Source organism: Syngnathus acus, chromosome 12 (genome assembly GCF_901709675.1).
Source record: "Syngnathus acus chromosome 12, fSynAcu1.2, whole genome shotgun sequence".
NCBI classification, from domain to species: Eukaryota; Metazoa; Chordata; class Actinopteri; order Syngnathiformes; family Syngnathidae; genus Syngnathus; species Syngnathus acus.
Window position 1 is genome coordinate 2374522 of NC_051097.1, and position 22306 is coordinate 2396827.

The following is a 22306-nucleotide window of genomic DNA, read 5'->3' on the forward strand; positions in this document are numbered from 1 at the left end:
AAACATGAAAAATAGAGAGAAAAAATCAAATAAAGTAATTAACACTTTAAAGCGCCATATCCTCTGGACATGTCCTCTGTCACCAGGATGACATAAAGGACGAGAAATTTGATCGATGGATTTAATGATTTGGAGTGACACAAATGGTTTGATAATATTGTTGTTTATGTGATAGTTATTTAAAATATAGTTTATATATCGTTGTATGGGCCTGTGGAATAATTTGAACTGCGGCGCGGCACACGGCATTGTTGACAGTGTTATTTATGTAATAGTTTTTTTTTTAAATAACTGAATGTTACGTCAGGCCCGTTCTCAGCTCCTCGTTTGTGTTTGTCACGTTAGCATACCGTATCGTTTAGCCTGTTGTTGCTCGTTCATGTCTGTTCTTGTTGTTGGATTTTGTCGAATAAATTGCCCCCCAAAATGCGACTTATACTCCGGAGCGACTTATATGTTTTTTTTCACATTTTTGGGCATTTTATGGCTGGTGCGACTTATACTCCGGTGCGACTTATAGTCCGAAAATTACGGTAGGCCTGTCAAGATTAGTCAACTGATCAAGACGACATCGGTGATCATGATAATCAACAATTCAATTGATTAGTCGGCGAGGCTGTGACCAGGCCTGTGCCTAAAAACAAACGACCAACCAACCAACCAAAAAAACCAACCAACCCTCACATCTCAATGAATGAATAGAAATGCCATTCATCAGTCCCCGCTTCCCCAAGAACAAACACCTTTCAATATGTATTTTAATATGTACGTAAATGAGGAAAATAGCACTATAATATTGTACTTAAAAAAAATACAGTAATTAAATATAACTGAAAATAATTAAATGCCCCTCCCAAAACCACCTGAGAGAAGTATACAGAAAAGACAGGGGCAAAAATGTTCCTCATGTACATTATCGACAAAGAAATATGTACTATATTGTTGATCTCACCTGCACTGCAGGCAGTGATGGTCTCTGTGATGTTAGGACAAAACACAGCAAAATCAAAATGGCATGGCTGAAAGGAAAGAGAAAAACAAATGTGACAGAGCATTTTTAAGCTGTAAATACAGTCACTACTTTGTGTCAGCTAAAGAAAATATTACGCTTACGTTGCGCACACTGATTTATCTATAGCTTCAGAAACCCCACCAGTACGTCAAACAAAGAAACATACAAACATCACAAGACCTTATACCCCTTATACCTTTAGGAGAAAGACACACATGGCTGTGTGACTGTATGGCAGGGGTGTCAAACTAATTTTTTTCAGGGGCCGGATTGTCCTCATAGTTTCCCTCGGAGGGCCATTATGACTGTATGACTTCCATACACATACAGTAGAGGCTACACAACACTGATGAATAACTAGTTTTGAAATCAGTAAAAACAGTTCAAATAGTTTAAAAAGATTTATGGCAATAAAAACATGCTAGCAATATCTCTATTTTTAAAAGATAAAGACAATTTGTAATTTTAGTAATGACAGGAAGTCGATGCAAAATTTGTCTTTGCGGGCCATATAAAATGACGTGGCGGGCCGTATCTGGCCCCCGAGCCTTGAGTTTGACACGGGTCCACAAATTTAATCATTACATTTATAAACAAGATCAATTATAAATAACTGTTGCCATCACAATATTAACAGTGGCAAGTAGCCTATTTACTACTAACCCGTTTACTACTAAGTGGAATCCACAAAATGGAATTTTTGGATAGAGAAAAATTACTAAGTCAAAAAAGGCTGTCTGGATTTTACTTTAAAAAAGGAAAGAAAAAAAAACTTAATAGGCACTGTTAAAAATGCACTTAAAAATGGTGGCAAAACTGTTGAGCGGTGGTGTCGCCATCTGTTTACTGATAAAGTATCATGAAATCTAACTTTGTTATTTTCAAAATCAAGTAATCAATAAACTAAGCTACTTTTAACATCCATCCATCCATCCATCCATCCATCCATCCATCCATCCATCCATCCATCCATCCATCCATCCGTACCGCTTGTCTTCACGGGGGTCACGGGCGGGCTGGAGCCTATCCCAGCAGTCATCGGGCAGTAGGCGGGGGACACCCTGAACTGCTTGCTAGCTAATCCCAGGCTACACAGAGACGAATGATCATTTGCTCTCACACCGATGGGCAATTTGGAGTGCTCAAGCGGCCTACCAAGAATGTTTTTGGGGTATGGGGGGAAACCGGAGTTCCCATGAAAAACCCACACAGGCACGGGAAGAACATGCAAACTCCACACAGGGAGGACCGGAGGTGGAATACCTTTAACATCAATTACTCAAAAAAGTAGCTAAGTTACATTTTCAACATAAATGATGCAACACTATATATATATATATATATGCAGACATATACAGTAGGGATGTCAAATTGACATTTGTTAATCATTATCAAAGAGGCGCTACAGATTACTGACCATAAGAAGTTTAAGCATGGCTGCACAGTCCCTCTCCCCTGTTGCATTAAACAGCAAAATTCTTGCAACAGGTCCACTGCAACACAGATGTCAAGGTTTTGCGTGAAAAAATGCTCTTTGAACACCTGTCATAATAATGGGGGCAAAGGAAGAACGAGACAAAAAAAGATCCCAGATGGGTCTGACAAAATCTGAAGATAGGATCAGAATTGTGCTGAAATGACCTAACATCTACATGTTTCACAATTTATATGTTTATTTTTCTTACGGATCAATGCTCAATTTGTAAAATTCTGCTCAGTAAGAGCAATTGATAAACCAGTTAAAATTGTTTTAGGTCATGGTAAAAGATTGCAAAAGATTGGATTTAATGATTTGGAGTGAGACAGATGGTTTGATAAACGTGTTCTTTATGTTATAGTTATTTGAATCACTGTTAATGTTACATCAGGCCCGTTCTCAGTTCCTCGTTTGTGTTTATGTCACGTTAGCATACCGTATCGTTTAGTCTGTTGTTGCTGATTCATGTCTGTTCTTGGTGTTGGATTTTGTCGAATAAATTGCCCCCCAAAATGCAACTTATACTCCGGAGTGACATATATATATTTGTCACTTTATTGTGCATTTTATGGCTAATGAGACTTATATTCCGGAGTGACTTTTAGTCCGAAAAATACGGTAACTTTTCACTTTCTGTGATAGACACCCAGAGTCAGACCATAAATAGTAGAGTTAAGTGATATGGCGGTACTCTATTATCCCTGTGCGCCTGCGATTGGGCTGGTTGGATTTGAAACTGTAAAATGGTCCCAGCACACCACTGATTTTTACTGATAGTTTTAGGCAGACAGTAGAAATCAGTATCATGTTGATTTCATTTGTATTTGTGAATTTAAATAAATTTTCCCCAAAATGCGACTTAAACTCCGGTGCGACTTATATGTTTTTTTCCCCTTTACGGTGCATTTTATGGCTGATGCAACTTGTACTCCGAGCGACTTGTAGTCCAAAAAATACGGTATATATTTTACTGTATCAATCTGGGTTGTAAATCTTATCCCCCATGAATGTTGACTTCCGAGACTGATGGTCACCTTGCGTTCATTTCATGCTGGGCTGCGATCTCTTTGAACCAATTTACACAAGCTTGTATACTACGCATGGTGTGAGCACCATCCAAGAAGTACGTTATTGTGCCATGTTTTATCATTTGATTTCTTCCGGGCCACTCGGTGTCTGCCAGTCCTGAGATCACAGAAAAATGACAATTAAAATAAAACAAATCAGTGGATGCTGTCACATTCAAGGTGTATCATCGTTAGGAAAATCTGCAAAGAAAATTACCAATGCCTGTCTAAATTATAGTGGTTTGGAATACTGCTAAACGATTTTGAAAAAAAATCTAAGACAAACAAACAAAAAATAAATACATGTCTGACAATAAACAAAATCTGATTTATCATACAAATGTCTTGGTCTTAATACTCAATACCTGGCCAAATTCTCTGTTTGTTTTTAATTCTCAAGTCTAATGACAACAATAACAGAAAGAAATGTGATGTTATCACTTAAATGTTTCATGAAACAATGATATGTAAAGAGGTGGACTGAACCTATCTGAACTCAATGTTATCAACAAGATCAATAATGATATAACTTTTTGAAAGTTGTACCTTTCTTCATGATGGGGGAGGGTGTGAAGGAAGTTGCCTCAGGTATACTTGAGGTCTCAAAACTGGTGGATAAAAACTTTTCCTCTGTTAAAAAAACAACAACAAACAGCCTTGAAGAGAGCTATAGTGTTAATATGGTCTACTTTATTACAATCGCTTTTAAATGTGTTTAAAAGTGTTTCAGTAAAGGGAAAATTGTCTGATGACAGTTTCGGCTGTCACTTCAGCCATTGTCAAACCTGTGACCGCTTCCTTGTGTGACATGAGCTGATTGGGAGATCTTCAATAAACTAACTTGACCCCCGCTACTGCTGAAGGATAGTATCTCAGGTGCGTGGGAGCATTTAAGCCTTCTATTCTCATCTTGAAGGTCAACCAAACCGATCAGCTGTTTTTACATGTCACACAAGGAAGAGGTGACAGCTGTGATGAACGCTGACTGACAGCCAAAACTGTCAGGGGGGTATAAGAATTTTCTCTATACTGTAAACAATTTTCTGTCCGGGGGGAAAAAAACAACAGCATTTAATTAGCCTTGAATCCTTAAAATTGCTTACATGTTTTCATCTCTACTGGATGTCTGAATATTTAAATTGATACCTAAAAATTGAGAGGCAGTTCTTCCTGTATTACCTGGTTGACATCTCCTTTGCAACCAAGTGTGACTCAGTTGCAGGGCCAGTGAGGCATTGGACCGCTGGTGCTGTCCCGCCAAGCCCAGTTTTAATGGTCCACAGTTTGCCTGGTAGTCCTCAAAGTCAGGACACACCCACAGAGGGCACTACAACAACAGTTCAGGCGATTATGTGTTGGAAATTGAAACAGCATTTATTGAACATGTTTGGAACAGTCTTTATTGAACATTTTGAATAATATAAAAAAAAAAATTTTAAAAAACAGCACTCCTGTTAAATCACACGTGGGGGTGTAGCGGTTGAGTTGCGCATGTGCGTTTCAGAAAGGAAACACCAAATAAGCATTTGTCTTTGATTATAGGAATATTAAGATCCTTTGCAGCCAAAATCGTAATCATGATTAAAATTCGATTAATTGAGCAACCCTAGGGCAAAGACCTTTGGCAAAAAAAATAAAAATAATTGCCAAAAGCATATTTATATATGGGTGGAGGGAGGACCGTAAAGGGTGTGTGTTAACTTAAATCTTGGATGCTAGACTCATTTAGCACCATCTAAGGTTAATGTTAGCACACGTTCACTGATAGCAAATGAACACTACACATTAATCGACAATGCCACTATTCTCTAATGCAGTGTTTCCCAACCTTTTTTCATTCACGGCACACCTTTTCATTGGAAAAAATCTCGCGGCACACCGCCAACAAAAATCTGTTATGCTCCTATATTAAAATCAGTTATATTACAACGAAAGACGTAAAGTCCTATTCCTATATATATATATGTATGGAGAGTCGAATAATTTAATAGAAATAAATACTAAATATTTTTTAAATTGTATTCCTTTTTTTTAAATAAAAGTGACTGTTTTTTAAAAAGGTTTTAGACGGTGTAAGAAATAAACTATTTAAAGTGATTGTGATTAAAATAAAAGAATCAACGTGATTTTGTTTACTGTTTTAGACTAGGTCTATAAATATTGCAACAATAAGAACAAAGTCACTTTTAATGACGCTCTGCTGTTCTGACAGCAGCTGAGTGGCTATCACAGTCGAGGTGTCTCGACTTGACTGTTTATTTTATGTATGTGAAAAATAACCAATCCAGGTTCTCCGGTTGAACTGCATGCTCTGATTTCCATTGGACCACAAACGCACCACAACCGTCATAGTGTCTGTTACTGTTAGCAAAATCACACAGCAACACACACATAAACTGAATATGTGCCAATGCAGCACAATCAGACCGACAGAGCATAACATTTCAAGATTCTCCGATTCTCCATGCATGCACGATTAGCAAGTGGCTGACCAGGCCTTGCGTGAACTGACCAGTGGTTTGGCGATCCTGTTTACAATGCGCTCCGTAATTAATAGTGGACAATCCCACGGCACAACTGAACATCTCTCACGGCACACCAGTGTGCCGCGGCACAGTGGTTGGGAAACACTGCTCTAATGGACGCCCACAAAAGAGAAAAAAATGTGTCCACCTTCGAGGCGTCGTAACTCTCTTAACAGCACCCCACTCTCGCCCTTATTGCTCGACTGCAAAGAAACCCTAGAGAGCAGTTCTGAATTGTTTTGTCCTTATCTAGAGCCCATTCATTTTGTTCCGAAAAAGTCTGAAATCTGTCGATCAGTGGTGAAGTCTCATTTGTATTCATAAAATAGTGGGACCAAAACAAAGAATGGCTTGTTCAATTATTTCATAAAGAGGTAGCTAACAAAATATGTAATTGATTTAATTACAAACTGAATTGATGGACGTGGTCGAGAGACCCATCGGTATGTGAACAATTAAAATTTAGATATCAGTAAAAGGTATATCAAATGAATGTTTGCTTACGCTGATCTCTTTGGCCTTGTTCCTCAGTACATCCATTGCCTCTCCTGACTGTTTGACTGTGAAAGCAGGGACTCCTGGCTAAAAAAACAAAAAACAAAAAAAGGACAGATCTTAACATGCAGATGAGGAAGTCAGAGGAGATACGACAAAAACATTGCTGCATGATAGAAAACCGGATCTATTTGTAATTTTTAAAACCAATGCAGATAAACATTATTTCCGTGAGTCATTTCATTGTCCGTGAGTCATTTTATTGTCCGTCAAAATAGGGCCAATAACCAACCAGTCGCTTCAGAAACTTGCGATCAATATTCAGGCAAGTTTACAATCTAAATATATTGTGTATGAACAAGTAATTTCATCCAGTAAAACTAATAGAGGCATTCCCAACCCTTCATACTTTGTGACCACTTATGATGAGAAATGGAGTTCCTAAAGTAGAAGTGTGTAAAACCTACTCAACTACAAATTAAAATGTGCCATTCACTCTGTCGTTGATGTACTAAATCAGGATTCTGTCTGAGATGTATAAGCCACTTTTACGTTACCAGCATTTTAGTTGATATAAAATTCTGTGTTTTTGTCTATGGCAAATAAAATCTGTCTTTAAAATATCAAGTTAAGTGACAATCAGACACGTGCATGCGTGTGAGATTATAATGTCAAACAGAAGATAGAGAAACCTCAAATCAATGCTATAATATCACCCCCAAAATAAGTTCGAAAGAAAAAAAAAAAGTAATTCGTTGACTAGGCTGGTTATTGGGGAAACTTTGGCTGAAGTCAGTACAAGAACGGGAACTTTAAATCATAAATCAAAAGGTGAAGTTGTCGCTACTCTTAGGTGAATCCAAGCAAGCCCATACTATTTCTGAAGATCTGATGAAGAGTAGTAACAAGCACAAAAAGTAACATATGGTAGTTGTGCCTGTAATGGCAACACTGACCTTAAAGATGCCCCCTTTTTGCCAGGCAATCTTCTCTATAGTGTCTCCGAGAATCTGTGTGTGGTCTATTCCCAAAGAAGAGATCCCACATACCCACGGTCTCCTGTGAAGTAGCAAAGTCAAGTAAAAAGGTAAAAACAATAACTACAAGTGCTGATTATGCCACATGTGAATGTATACGGAACACAACAGTCATCAATGCAGTCCAAAACTGTGATCTGCCATGTCAAAATGAGCCAGAACATCTCAGGTAGATTCTGAGACACTGTACGTGGCAACAGGGGTTCTGTAGGCCAAACTTCTACTTCATTTTCATGAAATAAACACTGTGAAATGTTAAACAATGACATTGTGTAAAGAGTACTCTAGCCTTGGAGTCAAGACCACACCAAATGAGACCAAGAAACTATCAAGAGAGTATAGAGACAGAAGTCGAGAATGAGACAAGGCCAAGACTGTAAAAAACGATTAAAAATACTACTCAACATAGCTGGAGTTCAAAACGAGCCATGTCTATTCATATTGAATGACTATTACAAAGACAGTAGCAACACAAGCAAGTGTCTAAGAAGCACTGACAAATTTCGTTTTTTGTTGATTATGGCGACACCATACGGACAAAAACGGTAGTGTTTTTCCTGAAATAATATCACATTTTCCATGAATACCAGAACATAGCATCGTGAGTTCTTGTTTCCAGTGGCTGAGTGAAAGATGAGTAGCAGTGACTATGAGGTAATGTATCAAATTGTGTTTAAAGAATATTATAGAATGATGTTGAAAAGAAACCTTTAGCTTTGGTTCTGTACTATATTCTCCGACTGCGCCGCTCCCCCCACCTTACTTGTCACCAATTAACGCGCTGACATTACCGACACCTATAGGTAGAAACAGCTAGACTGTAGGGGAAAATCCGAAGTTCTTAATTTGACACAGGACTTCAAGTTTAATAGTTAATGATTTGTTCCTGTTGTTCCTTAATTTTTTTTCTTTGAACATGGTATTTGGTATCAGTATTTGATATAAAAAAAACTTGATTACGTTGCCTCATAGTTCCATACTAGACCTAACCAATCACCTGTTTCTAAGGTTAGCGGTATAATTTTTTTCCTTGTGGTCAAACACATGAGAAAATAGCATCCTAATTAGTAACAATGAGTAGTGTAGCACAATGGTTGTTGTGTCATAAGAAAGCCGAGATCATTATTTTTTGATTATGCCAGAAATATTTTTCAAATATGGGTTACTGTGACACATTTTGCTGTGTCAGGTCAAAATTGTACCTCCAAATATGACAACTACATGTCTGCTCATCACTTTTTTAGACAGTTGATATCAAAGGGGAAACAGCAAATGTACCTTATAATGTTTGTGCAGTCAAACGCTCCACCAATCCCAACCTCAATCACAGCCAAATCCACCTGAACAAAGGACGACAATGAAACATATCCTGACAGGATTTCTTTAAAATACAGGTCATGCTCCATATCTGTAAATTTTGAACAATGTAGTTTGATAATTACTGGGTCATGCTTTTTATTACAGGGTTGAGGAGGTACCGAATGTGTTGGATTCTGGCACAGCTCAATTCAAGCTCCAAATTGCTGTCTGACAATGTAAACTGAATACCTACCTTTTCTTGAAGGAAGACATGAAAGGCCAAGATGGTGAGAAAGCGGAAATATGCAGGCATTGTCCCATGAGCTTCCTAAGAATTAAACGGATATTGAATTATTGGAAAAAGAATGACTCAGTGTCTCAGAAGATTTGGCCTATATGTAGTGTAATGAAAGTATGCAAAGCAAAATAGCTCTGATTTATTAATGCTAAAAGTTGAAAGGCTAAGTTTTTATTTTAAATACACAATGACACAGTTTAAATACTTTTGGACCTAACGGTACGCAATCCTATGTCCAATTTAAAGTGTCGTGTCTTATTTAGTGACCATAAATAAGCATCTGACCCCAAAGCTACTTCCCAGCCAAACCACAAGCAACTTGGCATCACATTTGCTAGTGGGTTTTGCAAAGTGAATTGCATCAGGAAAGAATTTTGAGTTGCTTAATGGCAATGCAAGTAATGTGACCCAGCTTCATTGTCACGCGTGGGTCATGCTCATCATGATGTCAAGGGTCTCGTGTTGTATTAGACAACTTAATTGTGACACTAAATCCAGATACACAAATAAGGATGTTTCAACTCTTAAAAGATGTATTTATTATCTTTGACAGGCAAAGATAAACCATTTTAACAGTTTAAAAACATTAAACGATTTGGTTTGTATTGTGTGTGGGGTCCTCAAATAAACTCAATTCCGTACACATAAAGATGTTCTTTCAACACCGGTCAAGTATGCGTGTCCACAAGTGACTTTGCGATTACAAAGACAATAAGGCTCATCCTAAAAGGCATATACACAAATGTTGATAAATTAGAAAATTTATAAAGGAGGTCAAATTATTTTAATGGGAACACAAAGTGGGTATTATTTTGTAGGCTCTACAGTAGAGGATTCATTGTCTTTTGGTTTGTTTCAGGCTGATATTTTTATTTGTTTTGTGTTCCTAAATAAAGTTAAAAAAATAATAATAATACAGGCCCTCCGGTTATGCGCCAACGTTGGCTGAATATTTTTGAAGATGATGGCAATGTCTGCATGGAAATAATGCTTATTTTGAGAACCACTTGACACCATCCCGGAAACGCATATTTATAAGAAAACGACGTCGCCAGGCCGCCTACCGCCCCAAGACGGCTGGGATACCCTCCAGCGCTTCTACGACCCGACTGAGGGATGATAAGTGGTTCAGGAAATGGATGAATGAACATCAGGTAGGAAATTACTAGATAGGATTGGTAGGATATTTATTTACTGCTGCTCCTACGTTTGTCAGTGAGAGAGCTTCTTTGATTGGCTTCATTTCATTGCCTCTCCGTTTGTGGAGTCAACCACCTCAGGAGAACTTCCTCCACAAATAATTTTTTTTTTATGGTATATTAAACAGGTTTAGTATAGAATAGAATATTGTCAGCCCCGACTGGTTTTAGACCCTTTTTACTGAGGACATAAGCACGCTTAACACACCTCACACAAAAGAATTATCTTAAAAGTCTTATAAGACGCAAGATTGTCGGGTGTCTGACGTCTTTGGTTGTGAAGGAGCAAAACACAGGACAAACACAGCCCTGTTGTCTTTGTATACTCCTAATATTACACATCTGACAGGAATTACAGTCCAAAAACTCCAGCTCTTAACATGCAATATTTCAAAAGCCTTATGGAATATGATTTCTAATAAATCAGGAATAGCAACATGAAAATTAAAATACCGTAATTTCTGAATATAAGCCGCGCCAGCTAAAATTCCTGTTTTGTTCAAATATAAGCCGCACCGGCGTATAAGATGCAGTGTTTTAATGAAAATTGATAAGCTGCAGGGTTAAAAAATATGGTACATGAAATAAAATACTGTAATAAACTGTATGCGTGACTTGTTGCATTATTCACCCACCTTTGTTTCATCCAGTCGTCCATAAACCTGCCAGAAATATTTTGTAAATAGGTCTTTCCCAATTGGCTGTCCATTGATTCGGATCCTCTCCCTTACTTGGACCAAGTGTGGGGAACTACAACCACAGTAAACAAACTATTTAAAAAAAATAAAATAAAAAAATAAGCTTGAAGGCTTTCTAAAAGCAAACATACTGAAATATGAATAATCAATGATCAATATTTGTATCTGCCGATTTAATCAATTAGCAATATCCGTGTATGACGATTCAAAACAGATGTTATCTCAAGGTACTTAATATTCTGTATAACCACATGAGAGCAAGCAAAATAATAGAATACAGATCCATATCCTGCCTACATCATGTTTTGTTTCAACAATAGAGCCCATGTGTTACCAGCGCTAACACAGATGGACATACTACAGTTGAATCCCCCTATTCACATAGAAATGGGGACCGGCCAGCAAATAGCAAGACATTTGAGTATAATAGATGTGTGTAGCAGGGCTCCACACTTTTGCCCTGGTGGCACTGGTGCTGGCAATTTTTTCATTTGGTTGCTCCAGCACAGAATTTGGTTGCATACAATGCAGTCAGGGAGATGCAGTTGTTTATTTGAACCCTCAGGGTAACAAATGGATAAACTGGCACAATTATAAAAAATTAGGAATCCCAGATTTTTTTTAATCTGCCTATATGTGATTTACCAGGTGCTCAACTTTGCGTTTGCAGAGGTCCACTGAATCGTAATCATACATTTTACCTGTAAAATCCTGTTCGGAAGCCATAACCTCTCAAAATTTGCTCAGTGAAGGCACATGTTGACCCCTGGAAAACAAAAAAATGAAAAATACAAATACTAAAAATCTTATTTTCCATACTATTTATTTTCATAAGGTCGCATGTAAGTTGCAACTTATCCCAGCAGACTTTCTATACTGGTCCCCAGCCAATCGGAGCCCATATTGTATCAACAACCATTCACTCTCATATTCACTGCTCTGGACAATTCAGAGTCTTTCATGAACCTAACATGCATGCACAGGTTGAAAATGCAGACTTCCCACAGAAATGCTGAGATCCAAACCCCAATCCTCAGAACTGCAAGGCAGAGCCATGCTAACCATCCACCACTGCCACCAAGCTACCGCTTTGCCGACAACACAGACATTTGCATCAGGTCAACTCACCTTGCCCTTTGTTCCCGTCACATGAATGATGTTTAGGTGGTCTAGTTCCTTCACCTTTGAAAAACACACACAAGATAACCAATGATGTAATAAGTACTGAAGCGATCACAACAAACAATAGTTTCCTTTGTAATCATTACAGTCATAGAATGTGACCTTTGGACTATTTGAGTTTAATACTGTACTCACGGTGAGGCCGGCCCGTTCCAGGAAGCTTCTCATGGCTTGAAGCTGCAGCTCAGGATGGCTCCGCTCTCGCCGTACTTGCTCCAGAGAACTGGCATTTGTCTGTAGCGTGTTGAGGGTACAAATGGCATCCTAAAACAAAAGCAGTAAAGCCCTTATAACATAGTCAATTAGACATTTTTTGTTGTTTTGATACTTGATTTAATAATCGGCTGAGCAATCTACAAATACAATAAGCAACAAAACAGATGATTAATCTTTTGGTGCAAAGAGTTTGAGATTTCTCAAATGTGACATCACTGCATTAAAAATGTCTTCCCCCTCAATATTGTTGCGATTTAACGTGATTACTTACAAGGTCACAAAGCTATAAATTCATCTGTATTAGGCTTTTACACCACAGATGGACCACTTTGTACATGTCGATTGTATGACAGTGAAACCCAATAAATGTTTATGTAATCGTCTGATCGTATTAACACATAAAAATGATATATTACTAGTTTTAAAATTAGATGTCAAGGATAGCAGTTTGTTCAATTGTTCAAGCTACTGTAAAAAGTTAAAAAACATATTGCAAAATCTCAATGTTTTTACCCATGTCAAACATTTTGGTACAGACTTTAGCAAGAATCATGGAAGTTGACAGACATTATATGCCTTCAAGGGCCACATAAAATAATGTACCGTATTTGTCGGACTATAAATCGCGTTTTTTTTCCATAGTTGGGGGGGGGGGGGGTGGGGGGGTTGACTTATACTCAGGTGCGACTTATGTGAAATTCACAAATTTTCAAAATTCAAAAATTCGGGATGTAGTGAAACCGCGATAAACGAACCGCGATGTAGCAAGGGATTAGTGTAATTTGAACTGCAACTGACGTCAGCGGGGCGGCGCACACGCGGCGTTGATTACATAAAGCAGTGATCCCCAACCTTTTTTGCGCCACGGACCGGTTACGTGTCAGAAATATTTCCGCGGACCGGCCTTTATATAAATAAATAATACATTTATGTAACTAAATAATACATTTATATAAATAAATAATACATTTATAATAAATATATGAATACGATGAAATAAAATGATACGACTGGCATAAAAACAAGTATAAACGACATTAAAATAAAACTCACCATTACATTGAATTAGTGGGAGCACTGAGCTTGTTTCTCAGAAACGAGCCGGTCCCATCTAGGCGTAATCGGAGACAATGACACCCGAAGTGGTTAAGGTTTGTCTTTTAATGCAGGATGCTTGGTCTCCATGTGCCGAAGCAGTTTTGAGGGCTTCATTGCCTCGTTAGCTAGCCTGTCGCCACATATTATGCAGAGTGGGCTTGGCGCGTCATAGTCTTTTAAATGCAGCTTTCCTTTTCTTAGAAGTCGTAGCCTCTTCTTCTTCCGTCTCCTCATTGGACTTTTTTTCCTTTCCGAAGAAGCTTTCCAAACATCTCTGTTTCTTGCTCATTTTTGCTTGCTTCGCGGGCTCAACTGAATGTAACCTGTAATAATTAACCTAGCTTGTCCGGTCTTAACAAAAGTAGTAAAACAAAGTGCTAAGATCTTTTGAACTGATTGACCAGCTGCAGAGGAAGCAATCAAAGTTGGTCTGTTTACACATCATAAAAGACCCCCTGCTATGCTTTGACCAGAGGCCAGGGGCTTCAACCCCATCCTGTCCACTCTCACCCCCACCCTGTTTCTCTCAAATGCTCTTGCAAGAGGCCTGAGTCAGACCTCATTCGATCATCGCTGTATGCACAGCGACGAATGACTCTCCACTTGCAAGTGTTTAAAAGGGCATACTGTCTCCCGTGTGGTTCTTGCAAAATAAGTTAGCGTGAGAACCACTCTAACAATATATAATTTATATATCGTTATATGGGCCTGTGGAATTATTTGAACTGCAACGGACGATGACTCAGACGTCAGCGGCGCACACGCGGCATTGTTTACATAAAGGACGATCGATGGATTTAATGATTTGGAGTGACATAGATAGTTTGATAAGTGTTCTTTATGTTATAGTTATTTGGATAACTGTTAATGTTACGTCAGGCCTGTTCTCAGCTCTTCGTTTATGTTTATGTCACGTTAGCATACCGCATCGTTTAGCCTGTTGTTGCTCGTTCATGTCTGTTCTTGGTGTTGGATTTTGTACAATGCTTCAATCTTTCTTGCGCAAGTACAGTGCCTTGCGAAAGTATTCGGCCCCCTTGAACTTTTCAACATTTCGCCACATTTCAGGCTTCAAACAAAGATATAAATTTTTACTTTTTTGTCAAGAATCAACAAGTGGGACACAATCGTGAAGTGGAACGAACTTTATTGGATAATTTAAACTTTTTTAACAAATAAAAAACTGAAAAGTGGGGCGTGCAATATTATTCGGCCCCTTTACTTTCAGTGCAGCAAACTCACTCCAGAAGTTCAGTGAGGATCTTTGAATGATCCAATGTTGTCCTAAATGACTGATGATGATAAATAGAATGCTCCTGTGTGTAATCAAGTCTCCGTATAAATGCACCTGCTCTTTGATAGTCTCAGGGTTCTGTTTAAAGCGCAGAGAGAACCATGAAGACAAAGGAACACACCAGGCAGGTCCGAGATACTGTTGTGGAGAAGTTTAAAGCCGGATTTGGATACAAAAAGATTTCCCAAGCTTTAAACATCTCAAGGAGCACTGTGCAAGCAATTATATTGAAATGGAAGGAGTATCAGACCACTACCAAGACCCGGCCGTCCCTCCAAACTTTCATCTCAAACAAGGAGAAGACTGATCAGAGATGCAGCCAAGAGGCCCATGATCACTCTGGATGAACTGCAGATAACTACAGCTGAGGTGGGAGAGTCTGTCCATAGGACAACAATCAGTCGTGCACTGCACAAATCTGGCCTTTATGGAAGAGTGGCAAGAAGAAAGCCATTTCTCAAAGATATCCATAAAAAGTCTCGTTTAAAGCTTGCCACAAGCCACCTGGGAGACACACCAAACGTGGAAGAAGGTGCTCTGGTCAGATGAAACCAAAATCGAACTTTTTGGCCACAATGCAAAACGATATGTTTGGCATAAAAGCAACACAGCTCATCACCCTGAACACACCATCCCCACTGTCAAACATGGTGGTGGCAGCATCATGGTTTGGGCCTGCTTTTCTTCAGCAGGGACAGGGAAGATGGCTAAAATTGATGGGAAGATGGATGGAGCCAAATACAGGACCATTCTGGAAGAAAACCTGTTGGAGTCTGCAAAAGACCTGAGACTGTGACGGAGATTTATCTTCCAACAGGACAATGATCCAAAACATAAAGCCAAATCTACAATGGAATGGTTCACAAATAGACGTATCCAGGTGTTAGAATGGCCAAGTCAAAGTCCAGACCTGAATCCAATCGAGAATCTGTGGAAACAGCTGAAGACTGCTGTTCACAAACGCTCTCCATCCAACCTCACTGAGCTCGAGCTGTTTTGCAAGGAAGAATGGGCAAGAATTCCAGTCTCTCGCTGTGCAAAACTGATAGAGACATACCCCAAGCGACTTGCAGCTGTAATTGCAGCAAAAGGTGGCGCTACAAAGTATATCTTTTTGTCATATGATGGCGCCGCGGATGGCAGCCACGGTGAGTCGCTCTCTGTTTCTTTGTCTTATTTTGTGTGTTTTCTGTGTCCTCTGCTGTCCATCCCGGATCACTTTTACCAGAGAAGCGCTGTTAAACATCGGACAGTCTTCTTCTGGTATTTTCTCTCCTGTTCTCTCTGATTCAGACTGTTTGTCGGAGATTCTAGCCGGAGCGGCGGTGCTATACAAGCTTGCGCGACGGCGGCGCGGAAAACGAGCCGGAGCACTCGTAAAGCTGAGGGAGAGAGGGTTCCGTTCTGCCCTACCGTCAATTCATCTGGCGAATGTCCGCTCCCTGGCGAACAAGATGGACGAACTGCTGCTCCTCACTTCAAGGAACACGGACTTCAGCAGATCCGCCGCGCTGTGCTTTGTGGAAACGTGGCTCAGCGAACGAACCCCCCACCACGCCGTGGAGCTAGCGGGGTATAGGCTAACTCGTGCAGATCGCAGCGCGGAGCTCTCCGGAAAATCGAAGGGAAGTGGTCTCTGTTTCTACATTAATGAACGTTGGTGTACTGATGTCACGGTGTTGAAAGAGTTTTGCAGCCCTCTCCTAGAAACACTTTTCATAAACTGCCGGCCGTTCTATTCACCACGGGAGTTCTCCTCAATCGTCATGGCGGCTGTTTACATTCCACCACACGCACGTGCGAGTGAAGCCACGCAGATGCTGGCTGACCAGGTAACAGACATGGAGAAACTTCTACCAAATTCACTAATCATTGTTCTGGGTGATCTTAACAGGGTGAACCTCGCACACGAACTCCCCAGATACAGACAGCACGTAACGTGTCCCACCAGAGGGGCACAGACTCTGGACCACTGCTACACCGTGATCAAGGATGCATACCACTCTGCGGCTCGTGCAGCTTTAGGACTAGTCTAGTTCATCTGATCCCGGCCTACAGGCAGAAACTAAAAACTTCTAAGCCTGTGGTGAGGACTGTGAGGAAGTGGACAGTGGAGTCAAGGCAGGACCTCCAAGCCTGCTTTGACTGCACCGATTGGGGAGTTTTCGAGTCTGCAACTTCAGACTTGCATGAACTCACTGACACTGTCACATCATACATCAGTTTTTGTGAGGATCTGTGTGTGCAGACTAAGACCTTCTGCACGTACAACAACGACAAACCTTGGTTTACACTGAACCTCAGGAGGCTGCGCAAAGTCAAGGAAGAGGCCTACAGGAGTGGCGACCGCGACCTGTTCAAGCAGACCAGAAACACACTGAACCGAGAGGTCAGGAAAGCCAGGAGGTGTTACGGGGAGAACCTGAAGAGACACCTCTCTGCCAATCCTGATCCCTCAACAGTGTGGAAAGGTCTGCAGAGCATCACGGGGTACAAGAAACGAACCAGCTCAGTGGCCTAGTGGTAGAGTGTCCGCCCTGAGACTGGAAGGTTGTGGGTTCAAACCCCGGCCGGGTCATACCAAAGACTATAAAAATGGGACCCATTGCCTCCCTGCTTGGCACTCAGCATTAAGGGTTGGAATTGGGGGGTTAGATCACCAAATGATTCCCTAGCGCGGCACCGCTGCTGCTCACTGCTCCCCTCTCCCCCAGGGGATGGATTAAAATCACATGGGGATGGGTTAAATGCAGAGGACAAATTTCACCACACCCAGATGTGTGTGTGACAATCATTGGGACTTTAATCTTTAATCTTTAAACCCCCGTCCTGTGGAGAGCCCAAGGCTTGCTAACCAGCTAAACAGGTTCTACTGCAGGTTTGATCGGTCCTCCCACACAACGGGACTTCCTGCAGCACAATCTACATACTCACCTCTCCCCACAACTATTCTGTCCACACCTCTATCATCGTTGTCACCCACTACCGGGCAAACAGGTCAGTGGATGATGCGGTCAACATGGGACTGCACTACATCCTGCACCACCTGGACACCCCAGGAACGTACGCCAGGATCCTGTTCGTGGACTTCAGCTCGGCGTTCAACACCATCGCTCCTGACATCCTCCAACAGAAGCTCATCCAGCTTGCGGTGCCTGCCTCCACCTGTCAGTGGATCACCAGCTTCCTGACCAACAGGAGACAGGGTGTGAGGCTGGGGGGCATCACATCTGACACCCGGACCACCAATACTGGAGCCCCTCAGGGGTGCGTCCTCTCCCCACTGCTCTTCTCTCTCTACACCACAGGTGTCAAACTCAAGGCCCGGGGCCAGATACGGCCCGCCACATCATTTTATGTGGCCTGCGAAGACAAATTGTGCATCAAATTTGTGTGTCATTACTAGAATTGCAAATTGTCTTCACTTTTAATATCTTTTTTTTTTTTATAAATATTTGACCAGTTTTTAACTCATCTGATTTGAAGACGAGTTATTTGTCAGTTTGTTTTGTAGCTTTTACTGTATATAATATGAGGTGCTCATACATTCATTTGGGTTGACAGTCATAATGGCCCTCCGAAAGAAGCTATGACTACAATGCGGCCCGTGAAATAAAGGAGTTTGACACCCCTGCTCTACACCAATGATTTCTCCTCAGGTGACTCTCCTGTGAAGCTCCTGAAGTATGCAGACGACACCACTCTCATCGGACTGATCCAGGACGGTGGTGAGACTGCGTACAGACAGGAGGTGGAGCGGCTGGTCCACTGGTGCAGCCAAAACCACCTGGAGCTGAACCCGCTCAAGACCGTGGAGATGACAGTGGACTTCAGGCGAGACCCTTCACCACTTTTACCCCTCACTATCCGCAGTAATACTATTCTCTCCACAGACACCTTCAAGTTCCTGGGAACCACAATCTCTCGGGACCTGAAATGGACCGGCCACATAGACTCTGTCCGGAAGAAGGCCCAGCAGAGGCTGTACTTCCTGAGACAGCTCAAGAAGTTCAACCTGCCGCGAGAGCTTCTGAAGACCTTCTACACTGCCATCATCCAGTCTGTTCTCTGCACCTCCATCACTGTCTGGTTTGGATCAGCCTCCAAACAAGACAAGCACAGACTGCAACGGACAATCAGGACTGCAGAAAAGATCATTGGAATCAACCTCCCATCCAAGACTTGTACCTGTCCAGGACCAGGAAACGTGCAACGAACATCTCTACAGACCCTTCTCACCCAGGTTGCAGTCTGTTTGAACTACTCCCCTCCGGACGGCGTTATAGAGCTCGGTACGCCAAAACCAGCAGACACAGAGACAGCTTCTTCCCCCAGGCTGTTGCTCTGATGAACTCACACCACTCTTAGAGTCTCAGAGTCATTACTGTGCAATAACATCCTGCTCTTCACACCTTTTTTGAATTTGTCTACACTGTTTTTGCCATTTTTCACATGTCCTGAGTGTTGTTAGTCACCTAAATGTTGAACAGAGGGTGTGTTTTACCGAAGTCAAATTCCTTGTTTGGCACGCTCAAACATGGCGAATAAAAAACTCTTGAATCTTGAATTAGCGCAAGGGGGCCGAATAATATTGCACGCCCCACTTTTCAGTTTTTTATTTGTTAAAAAAGTTTAAATTATCCAATAAATTTCGTTCCACTTCACGATTGTGTCCCACTTGTTGTTGATTCTTGACAAAAAATTACAATTTTATATCTTTATGTTTGAAGCCTGAAATGTGGCGAAATGTTGAAAAGTGCAAGGGGGCCGAATACTTTCGCAAGGCACTGTATGTGTCAGTTGTAATAAAACAGTGCAAACGTGTTTATTTTCTCAGTTTGATGTGATACAAAAAGTTATTGATCATGAAAATGTAAGAATAGGTGCAAAGTAACACTTCTAAAGCCGGTTTTCATCAAGTTTAAGTGTGTTTAAGGCTTGCGGGAAGGGTAAAAACAAATAAATACATTTGCATAATTATATTCTTTTAAATTATACTGGCAATTGAATATGTAATCTGGGTGTTGTGTTGAAATCAAAGAATTTGTGCAAAACAAAAAAGCTGGAAGTCAAGAACTCATTAATTTGCACTCTTGCAAAATCAAATTATCCTAAAAATGGCAGTCTCCGTGAGAGAATACAAGATGTACTACGTAGCAGTGCTCATTTGTGATTTTTTTTATTTATTTCAGATGCATAGCTCATTTTTATATTGTGGACCAATTTAATTCTTTTAAATTATACTGTAGCAACTAATGCCAGACTTGTTTATAGAATTTTGTGAACTTGTGTGAAAAAATACAAGTCAAAGTGTTTTAGGAGTAAACAACTCTCAATGAAATAGTTGTATAAACCATATCTAATAAGACATGCTTAACCTAATTTTTGCAAAAGCCCAACATTTAGGTACAATTAATTAGATTTTTCATTGTGATACATCTTCATGTATTGCTTGAATTTTGAATAATAATAGTATAATTAGTATTTATTATGATTGTGATTATTATTATAAATCGTAATAGGACCTTGAAATTTTTAACTTCATATTAAATCGTAATAATATGAAAGAATTGCGCATGTTTTCTAATCGTTCAGTTCCAAGACGCTCTCCGAAATAACGGTGACAGGGTTGCTATCCGAGACATCAGTGGCAGAAGAACAGCGTTTGAAGTTTAGTGCAAAATTAGATTATCTACCATCATCACCGCGATTAAACGAGACAATAGCAACCCTAACCTCAGCAACTCAATTCATACGCAGCACGTGTTGCGTTTGCCATCTGCTCCACGTTAAATCGTTTGGTTAAATCACGATCATTTCATGTGGCAGTTGTCTTTCAGTTGAGCAAAAAGAGCCGTCTACACTTCGGATGACACAGGCGCACTAGATAGATACTGTACAATCGTAAGGCTTCACTGACTGTGTCAAATAAGGCCGGAGTGTCCGTAGTCTTCTCCTGTCAGCCATGTTGAGGACTAACAGGAAACTTTAATGCAACTCAAAAGTTGCGGTAAGAATTTAACAGACTCGCCAGACTAGCTAGCCAGCAGCGAGTTAGCGAGCGGCGTAACGCGGAAGATTTGTATGAACAGGGCTCACCTGGTACTCCATTCCCGGAATATGAGGAGCAGTCTTGGTGCTGTAGTGTTGGACTGGAAAACCCGCCAACTTGCACGGCCAGACTCGCCTTCTGAGCCTCGCCGCAAACACAGACGGCTTCCACACGCGCGACATGCAAACCATTATTGGACGCTGAGCTGTCAAGGGAAGTTAGAACCAAATATGGTGTTTGGGGCGTGACGTACTTGATGACGTTGCGGAAGCAAATGATTATGCAGAAATTCATAGCGTTTAAAAAATAAAGTAAAAAACTATACAAACTAATTTAAAAAAAATTAAATGTATATTAGAAAAAAAAAGAAAACAAGACAGTTGGGGGGGGGGGGGGGTGAATTGTGAAAGTAGAGGCATTACAGCGGGTCGATCTGTAAGCGGACGGTAAAGGGTTCGAATCCAGCGATGACCGAATCACGTGTCCTTGTGTTCTTGGGCAAGACACTTCCCACACCTTATTTCCTCTCGGTCGCCATTGTAAATGAGAAAGTGTTCTCAATTGACTTACCTGGTAAAACATTGAATAATGATGAGAAGAAGAAGAAGAAGAAGAATAGTAATAAATGCCCACGAGGGACAATATTTCTCATGTTTATGCTTTAAAGCCCATTTAGCATAATTATCATATTAATAGCATCATTCAAAATATAAATTTTAAATACAATCCCCGGTATTTATATATTTTACCCAAACATCGAAGGCCGGCTCGTGGATTCAACAGTAACACACAGGTTTCCAAAGATGTTCTGTTAACGTGTTGTAAATACCGTTACCATACCATAACCACACAACACTTGAGCCTATATAATTTGTCACTTTGTGTGAAATAACGTTTATTAATACTATACATTTGGAGTGTGGCCTTTGGCATCACAACTGTCCAAAACTGACGAAAAACACACACAAAATTATTATGTATTTCGTTGATTTGATGACCATGGTCCATATTTATATTCCGGTAATTTTTTTATTCAAGATTCAAGAGTTTTTATTCGCCATGTTTGAGCGTGCCAAACAAGGAATTTGACTTCGGTAAAACACACCCTCTGTTCAACATTTAGGTGACTAACAACACTCAGGACATGTGAATAATGGCAAAAACAGTGTAGACAAATTCAAAAAGGTGTGAAACAATACATTTTGAATTTTAGCCTCGATAATACAAGAAAATAATTTGAATAATTACAGGTTAAAATCAGCACATACTGGCATCAGCACTAAATTATGAAAACATGCTTCAATTTCGGGCGCAAAAAAAAAAAAAAAATCGAAGATTCTCTGTTTCAGCCTGCTAC

General features: G+C 40.3%; 1 protein-coding gene and 1 long non-coding RNA gene across 2 annotated transcripts in view; one reads left to right on the forward strand and one right to left on the reverse strand.

The window, feature by feature from the left end:
* The window catches only part of LOC119131459, a 22126-nt gene extending 4462 nt beyond the window's left edge, over positions 1-17664 (forward strand). The window contains exons 2-3 of the long non-coding RNA XR_005099670.1: positions 6212-6221; positions 17653-17664. This is a non-coding gene — a long non-coding RNA (uncharacterized LOC119131459). The remainder of the gene's footprint in view (positions 1-6211; positions 6222-17652) is intronic.
* The window catches only part of fpgs (folylpolyglutamate synthase), a 22410-nt gene extending 1237 nt beyond the window's left edge, over positions 1-21173 (reverse strand). The window contains exons 1-14 of the mRNA XM_037265827.1: positions 20997-21173; positions 12425-12553; positions 12236-12289; positions 11809-11873; positions 11045-11159; positions 9166-9240; positions 8892-8953; positions 7533-7635; positions 6586-6663; positions 4736-4883; positions 4103-4186; positions 3524-3674; positions 2430-2505; positions 953-1019 (exon numbers count right to left, since the gene is read on the reverse strand). Of these exons, the coding sequence (XP_037121722.1) occupies positions 953-1019; positions 2430-2505; positions 3524-3674; positions 4103-4186; positions 4736-4883; positions 6586-6663; positions 7533-7635; positions 8892-8953; positions 9166-9240; positions 11045-11159; positions 11809-11873; positions 12236-12289; positions 12425-12553; positions 20997-21140 (1351 nt within the window). The 5' untranslated portion in view covers positions 21141-21173. The remainder of the gene's footprint in view (positions 1-952; positions 1020-2429; positions 2506-3523; positions 3675-4102; positions 4187-4735; positions 4884-6585; positions 6664-7532; positions 7636-8891; positions 8954-9165; positions 9241-11044; positions 11160-11808; positions 11874-12235; positions 12290-12424; positions 12554-20996) is intronic.
* Between the last annotated feature and the right edge of the window lie 1133 nt (positions 21174-22306).